The sequence below is a fragment of the Neltuma alba genome, unplaced genomic scaffold, assembly GCF_004799145.2.
Source record: "Neltuma alba isolate B1F8T4 unplaced genomic scaffold, ASM479914v2 tig00013522_pilon, whole genome shotgun sequence".
In the NCBI taxonomy this organism is placed as follows: Eukaryota; Viridiplantae; Streptophyta; class Magnoliopsida; order Fabales; family Fabaceae; genus Neltuma; species Neltuma alba.
The window spans coordinates 22,956-31,120 of NW_021637740.1; the positions used below are offsets into that span (position 1 = coordinate 22,956).

At 43.3% G+C, this 8,165-nt stretch overlaps 1 protein-coding gene across 1 annotated transcript; it reads left to right on the plus strand.

Moving 5' to 3' along the window:
- Positions 1-4,435: 4,435 nt before the first annotated feature.
- LOC114738088 (uncharacterized) lies at positions 4,436-7,529 on the plus strand. The gene is made up of 3 exons (XM_028926107.1): positions 4,436-4,747; positions 4,864-5,264; positions 5,780-7,529. The coding sequence occupies exons 1-3, from the start codon at positions 4,673-4,675 to the stop codon at positions 6,987-6,989; spliced, it is 1,686 nt and encodes a 561-aa protein (XP_028781940.1). The 5' UTR covers positions 4,436-4,672; the 3' UTR covers positions 6,990-7,529.
- Positions 7,530-8,165: the final 636 nt, after the last annotated feature.

Here is an 8,165-nt window from a genome sequence, read left to right on the forward strand (position 1 = left end):
GGAAGCGCTTCCCATCGTTGTTTAATAAACTAACTCTTCGTTTCCCATAAGACACACTCTTTCTTCCATCTTCGTCATATATGTGTATAAATATTTGAGCGTAGAGGGACCTTCCTGAACAAGCCACCAATGCCATGCCTGACACCCTAGCAGTGTAGCAACTTCGTGAGCATCTTATAATCATATTGCCCTGTGAAGTTCTAACGTTCAATCATGGTATTGTTTTGGAGACAATAATGGGTTTTAGTTAGTGAGCCGGCTCTTAATCTCCTGGCGTCGTTTCGCAATTATTAAGTAGTTGGATTTTTGTGTCATTTTCTCTCGCGAGAGGAATGTTTGGTGGTTATTGGCATACACAATTAAGCCAATGCCTTCCAATCAGGAATAAAAGCTGTCCTTATTAATTGAGGATTTGGACGTTACAAATAGGCTCTAATGATGAGAGCCGCTCTTAAACTTCCAATTATGCGATCAGCCCTGTATTATGCAGCAGCAGCAGCAGCATATTCATCAATCAAGTATCACACTTTATGTGGTCCCCTTCCCCATAAAGTGAACAATAACCCAGTAATTATCAATCCCGGAATATTTACCAGCCGATCAATAGGGAATAGGAATATTAATAAGAGATGTGTGAAGGCAAAGGTAAGAATCTCGGCCCTTTTTTCCTTTCACTTTAGAAAAGAGTTATTCACGTATGTCAGGTCTGTTCGCATCAATCCTTGTTCTGTGGATTCCAGCAATCATGTGATACATGTAAACACTGATTACCAAACATAGTGGGTCCTTAAGTCAGAGGCGCTCATAAGCGCGATACGTATGTGGGAGAGAAATAAGAAAAATAATTAGAATGATAGGGAGAAAAGGATTAGGAGATTCAAAAACAAAATGCTAGATATTTAGACAGCTACCTGGGAAGGACATGGGACCTTACATGTGGATAGATAATAATTGGCAATAATAGGCGGGCGAATGAAAACGAAATAAGGGTAGATCCAAAGGTAATGAAGGCAGGATTTAAAAAAAAAAAGAAAAAGAGGGGACCTATGTTGTACGCTTGTATGTGCTGTGGCTGCAGGATTAAACAGTGTCCAAGAATAAAGGCATAAACTTTGTGCAATAGGTGAAGTGAATTCACCTACATGTTCGTAAAACTAGTTACAGACAGCATGCGCTGTGACTAGACGAGTTAAAGATGGTCCTTCGAATTGGCGTCCTATTTCATGCAAAGAAACGAACATGAACCACATAACAGGGCTGCTCAGAATCTGGACATCGACATCCCTCTCAATGAAAAAATGGAGCCTTAAGGCTAGAGGGGAAGAGGGAGCATCACGTAAAGCAAAGTGGGCCCTCATCTATTTAAGATTTCCACCAAGTTATTAAAAGGCCGTGGTCTCCATCACAGTAACAGGGCCCCACCTGCGTACAACTGGAACCCCTTAGCTGTTCCAGCGTAGCAGAGTGGCTGCCATGTTTGCGAAAGAAACCAGCTCTTTGTAGTCCCTGCCCTGTCCTTAGGGGCCAAATGGTCCCAATACCTATGCGAGCAACCTTCACACCACTATATTCATACGTTTGCTTCTTGTGTCTCTGTGACACTACCGTTCTTTTCTTTTCGTGAATCATGTTTATTCCCCATTTAAGTTTCTGCATAATCCGAATCAGCAAGTAGCCCCCCTTTAGAGATGAAAAACGTCACTTCCTCCTTCCTGTGATTCCTTCTTGTTTGTAATTGCCAACTTTTGAATGAGACATATCAAACAAGGTTGGTTGTTAATTGAAGATGTCCATATTAAGTTTTTCTGCTTTGCTTTAATTTATGGGCCCAAATTGTAATGTTGTCTTCCTTGCGCCACCATAACTTTGACATAATTTGAGCCTGGTCCCTCTTGGAAAAAAAGATGGAATAAAAAGATAAAATGTAAGAAAGATTATGCAAGAAAAATTCCAAGTTGTGGACAGCATCGTCGAGTTCGAAATATAATTTGGGACTCGTCCGCGAAAGAATTGATGGAAAACTTAGTGCAGCAAGTTCCAATATCAGAAGAAGCCAATGGGATAATTGTTTGACAAAATTGGGTTCCAGATACTTGAGACAATTTAGGTTCCGTTTACATTTAAGAAACTTCACCTTTTGCCTAAAGATGTATATAGTTTGAGTTAAATTATCAACCTTTAGTTTCTCCCTAAAAGGTTTGACAAAGAAAGCGACTACTATACATCATCAATCAATAATCAATGTAGCGTCAAAACCCTTAGTCTTCGTAGCTTCCATTCGAAGTTGTTTCTTGCAAACTACCCTACTGCGACCAGTACTCCGTAAAGGAAAGTTGCGGCTTCACGTTACTGATTAAAGATACAAAAAGACAAGATGGAGCGTTTAGTTTTTGCCAAGAAATTAACTCAACTTATTTCTATCGATTAATTAACATCACTCACAGGATTCTGGATCCTGTTTAAAATCTTTGCAGATAAGGATTAGACCGTTGAGCTTGTCAATGGGCAGGGCCATGTGGCTGAACATGATTAAGAATTTTCAGAACATAAAGGAAATGCAGGGAGAGACAGTAAAAAAAAAACTGAAAGAAAAGAAACAGAAATTGGAGGATAGGAGGGAGGAACTGTTCCGAGGTTGATGCGTTGATGTTAGAAAAGCAAAGGGCTATCCTTACAATAATGGAAGCGGTCCGAAAAAACAAAAGAAACAAGAAACAAAAGCACGGGGACAAAGTCCAAAAACTGAGGCTTATCTGGATATGAGGGACCCAAGCTCCAGGAATGCCACGTGGAGACAGGCTAGCTCCGATAGGGATGACATGGCAAAACGCAGGAGATCGCAGGAGCCAGGAAGTGTGGGATTTATAATGGAGATCGTGGGGGCAACGGAAAGGGAAGTTAGAGAAGCTTTAAGACAAACCCATCTGGCAATCTATCCAAATTCATGTGCCTTCATTAATCTTTGTGGCCTCAAAATGTAACGAAAAGCAAAGGTAGCAGCAGCAGAACAAGAAGCAAACCCTCCCTCAAAGAAAAAGCATGATTCCTGTTCCACCACCCTGCTTTCTCTCTGCTCCTCCATTATTACTCCGTCACCTTCCATTCCTTTCTTTTCACCATTTTACCTCCCTCCCTTTTCCTCTAAACTATATTATAATGATAACGAAATGGGGGGTTAGCTCAATTAACGGAACTACCTTCCGGTGATTATTGCGAACTTGAAAGGCTAATTAAAGTATCGCTGGTAATCATGAACAGGCAAAGAAGATTAGGAGGCTAATTCCACAAAAGTGAAGGTGAATCAATGGGTTAGTCAGCGGGCGGGTGATTCATGTATTAACCGGGGTTTGGTTCATTGAATAACTAAAGCTCCATGATCATGGTTTCTTTTGTCTCTGTGTCATGTTGGGATGTAAAATCCTGCAGCATTTACTGAATCATTATCCTGCAACCTCACATGTGCAGTTACTATTCTTTTGCTCCCCCCCCCCCCCGCCTTGTGAGTTGGACGAGCCCATGGGGACTGAGCGCACATAGTGAGGCCATAGAAATTAGCATTAAAAGAAAATCCTAGTCAAATCAGACGCAGTCACAAGATAACTGCTTCTTTTCATGGTGTTGATTACAAGTGGATTTTAACAGATTAGTAAATTCATGGAGTATGTGCGGAATCCAGATCCTCACAAAAAATAAATGGGATGTGGCGTGGTTATTAATATAGGAATTTTAATTTGGAGGAAGCTTTCTGTTCAGAGATACTCTAGTACTGAACTTCTTGGCTGTAAATTTTAAGGCTCGCTTGTCTACTTGGTTTCATAGTTTAAATTTCAGGAATGACGGTCATAAATGAAGGCAATGCAAACTGGTGGAGTGAGAATGGTCAAACTTGAGCAAGGGCGAATCCGTAATTTGGACGGGGATGTGAAATAAATAAACCGGGGGGTGTTTTGGAAATACAAGGCACTCCCAATTTGGTGTGATTATGAATCCGTGAGAGTCCTCATTGAAGTAAATCTGTCACGTTTTATAAAATTAGGAGATTACAAATCTTTTGTTGCTGGTTGCCGAGCTCACCTGGCGGGCTACTTCTCGGTGGAGCTTACTTTTCCCGGTGGTTGAGCCCGAGGACCCGTGATGGGTCACCGGCGATAGTCAGTCGCGATCGTCTACTCACCGGCTGGACCCCGTCACGTATCTAGAATCCCTTTAGTTTAAAGAAATTAATTTTTTCCTTTGCCAAAATTGTCACAAATATTAGGGACAGTAGACCTATACAAAAGCCACATAGCTTGTGAGGGAGAAAGAATCTATGGTGTGCTGCCAGCTATGAACTTGAATTAATCAAAGCTTTTCATAAGGGTCAAAGCTGTCAATTTTTCCCACAGACCCCTTCTCTCTCTCTCTCTCTCTCCTTCCCTATGGTCTTTACAACCTCCACCCATACTTTCACGAAATCTATACTCGTTTAAAACCCCTCCTTTCTTCCTGTGTCTCTCAACCTCCTCACTTCTCTTCTTCATTTGCGTTCTCCCCCTCTCTCCCTCTCTTTGTTTCTCGCTGAAAATATGTGCCTGCTTTGGCCAGGGGAGGGAGAGGCCAACTGGGTTCATCCTTCATAGTTTGATCATTGATGGTTCTTCAACCTTGAATCACCACACTACGACCCCACCACATGACAATGGCCGTCGCTACCTTCTCCTCTTTCAATGCTTCAGAAAAGAAGCACTGGTGGCTTACCAACCGAAAGGTAATGCTTCACTCCCTTTAGATTTGTTTGCACGAGTTTTTCATCTTTGAGATGCTTTCATAATTCCTGAATTCATATATATATATATATATATACTTGCGTGTTCGCCGGTGTAGATTGTTGAGAAATACATCAAAGACGCTCGTAGCCTCATTGCGACCCAAGAACAGAGCGAGATCGCATCGGCTCTGAATCTTGTAGACGCGGCACTAGCAATATCTCCACGCCTAGACCAGGCGCTCGAGCTCAGAGCCAGGTCTCTTCTTTATCTCCGGCGTTTTAAGGACGTCGCCGATATGCTTCAGGACTACATTCCCAGTCTCAGGATGGCAGTCGAGGAGTCGGGCTCTTGTTCTTCGGATAGTTCGTCTCAGCAGCTCTCAAGGGAGGGAGCGAAGCTGCTCTCATCTCCGGAGTCGTCGCCGGATCAGAGTTTCAAGTGCTTCTCCGTCTCGGACTTGAAGAAGAAAGTGATGGCAGGACTGTGTAAAAGTGGCGAGAAGGGAGGGCAATGGAGGTAAATCAATCAACTGCCATTACTCTGTTTCATTGGTTTCGCCACCTGTTCCGGTTGCCAATTCTCACTGATGATCCGTTTTGGAATGGACTTTGTTCATTGCGGGGGCTCAGCCTTTAATGACTCCATTTAAGATTGGGATCAGATCGGTGCACACATAAATGCTGGTGCCGCCCATTTTCAATTGGTTGCCTTCTTTCTACTTTTAAAATAATATTAAATTATTATATTCAATGCACCATTCATGGCATTTACTGTTGTGATTTTTCTCGTGCATCAGCATTACTGTTTCTTTGCTTGCTTCTTTCTTGTCCAAGGCCGAAACTTTTTTCTTCCCCAAAGTTAGATGAAATGAAACTTCAGAAAATGTGAGACTGCCTGTTTACTTTCACCATTCCATTTTTACGCCAGATGCTTTGATGCTTCTAGAAGTAAATGAATATAAAATAGAATAAAGCAAAAGCTTAGATATTATTCGGATTTAGCTTAATCTGTTTCCGTTATGCTAATCACAGATACTTGGTGCTGGGTCAAGCATGTTGCCATCTCGGTCTGATGGAGGATGCAACGGTTCTTCTCCAAACCGGCAAACGACTTGCCAGCGCCGCCTTCCGCCGCGAAAGCGTTTGCTGGTCCGACGACAGCTTCTCTTTAACGAACATTTCCTTCTCCGGTGACACGGTCAACTCCACTCCCACCACTCCACCTCGGACACCTCTTACCGAATTTGAGAGCGTCACCCAACTCCTCAGCCACATCAAGCTCCTCCTCCGCCGTCGCACTGCGGCGCTCGCTGCCCTTGACGCCGGTCTCTATTCTGAGGCCATCCGCCACTTCTCCAAAATCGTCGACGGCCGCCGTGGCGCTCCGCAAGCCTTTCTTGCCGAATGCTATATGCACAGAGCCTCTGCCTACCGTTGCGCAGGCCGAATTGCGGAGTCTATTGCGGATTGTAATCGCACACTGGCTTTGGACCCCACTTGCATTCAAGCTCTTGACACCAGAGCTGCCCTTCTAGAATCCATTCGATGCCTGCCTGATTGCCTACACGATCTTGAACACTTGAAGCTTTTGTACAATACAATCTTGCGGGATCGCAAGCTTCCAGGTCCTGCTTGGAAGCGTCATAATGTGAGGTACAGAGAGATTCCTGGGAAACTCTGTGCTCTCACGACGAAAATTCAAGAGCTGAAGCAAAGGGTGGCTTCAGGGGAAACTGGTAATGTGGATTACTACGCTTTGATTGGATTGCGACGTGGTTGCTCTCGATCAGAGTTGGAGAGGGCTCATTTATTGCTCTGTTTACGGCACAAACCGGATAAAGCTACCAGCTTCATTGATCGCTGCGAGCTTGCGGACGAACGTGATCTTGAATCGGTGAAGGAGAGGTCAAAAATGTCAGCATTGTTATTGTACAGATTGATTCAGAAGGGTTACACAAGTGTAATGGCTACTATCATGGATGAAGAAGCCGCCGAGAAGCAGAGGAAGAAGGCGGCGGCTGCTTTGCAAGCTGCACAAGCAGCAATTCATGTTCCGGAAAAAAGTGGGTGCAGAACGGACTATGAGGGGAAGAACTCAGAGAAAACAGTATCTTCATCGACTGTAAATCCTTCTGTATTCCAGGGCGTGTTTTGCCGTGATCTTGCCGTCGTTGGGAGCTTGCTTTCTCAAGCGGGATTCAACCGTTCTATTCCAATGAAATATGAAGCATTGAGCTGCTGATTTGTTGAAAGTTTTCTAGTATAGTCTTTTGTGTATGTACAGGCAGTGTGCGAGAGAGATTCAATCTTAATCTATGCATGTATGTACAGACACGAAGCAAGAAATGTTCTCATGATCCATTGGTACAAAATAGAAAATCTGGGGCCCTTGGAGATATTATCGGCAGAGGAATCTCTCGATTAAGCAATCTGGCTCGTCCACTTGGTTGTACAAAAAGAAACCAAGGCAGCCGGAAAATTTTGTCACCTTTTCTCTTTAATTCTCCTTTATCAGTTATCTTAATTTATCAGCTGTGCAGAATATCAGTGCTTAATACTCTCACATTCGTGAATTTGGCCCTTCCCTTCTAAATTTCGCGTTCAAACGTAATGGTAACCGGCCTCATAGTCTGGGATACCTTTAGGCCCCCGGGTGGGGAAATATCAAATATGGGATTCTTTTACATGGAAAATGTGGCTTTAGTGTTGCAGCCTTGTAGGTGCAAAGTAATAGGTGTTTGCCTTGGCCTTTTCCCTTTGGTTCATCCGTGGGAGCATTTAATTTTTGCCTCGTTAATTTTTCCAAGAAACTGGCTTTTCTGACACTCCATTGGATTCTTTATCCTCTGTTTTCACTTTCAAGTGTAATGAACTCGCTGTCATGGATGCCTTTTTGATCTAAAACCAGTATGGTTCATCTTCGTTGACGATGTGAACGATGAAAATAATGAGTGGGTGCGGGTAAAAGCATAGTGTCGGCTTCGGTAACTGAGTCTTCAGTGTGTTGTGTTATGATTTGTGCGTTTGTGTGCGTGGGATGGGTTGAACGTGGCCGGATTACGGTGGAGAAAACTGATGAAGTCGTGCACAGGGAAAAGGGCTTGTCAGGGTGCCTTTTCATCACAGGTCTCTCTCTCTCCCCCCCTCTCTCTCTCTCTCTCTCTCTATGTGAACTGTATGAACAACAAAAGCAAAGCAAAAGCGGGTTTCTAAGCCGCACTCAGTACCAGAAAACGAAGTGATTAGAAAGGAAATGTCGAACCAACTTTTTCTTTGGCTTCATGAGCAAGAGTGTTTCTCTCTACTAATCATGTGTTGCGCGCTCTGCTATCTTCCATATAAAACCCTTGCCGCGCCCTAGTAACGTGCATTGTGATTAAAAATATTAGAAGATTTCAAGTTAAATTATTTTGACGAT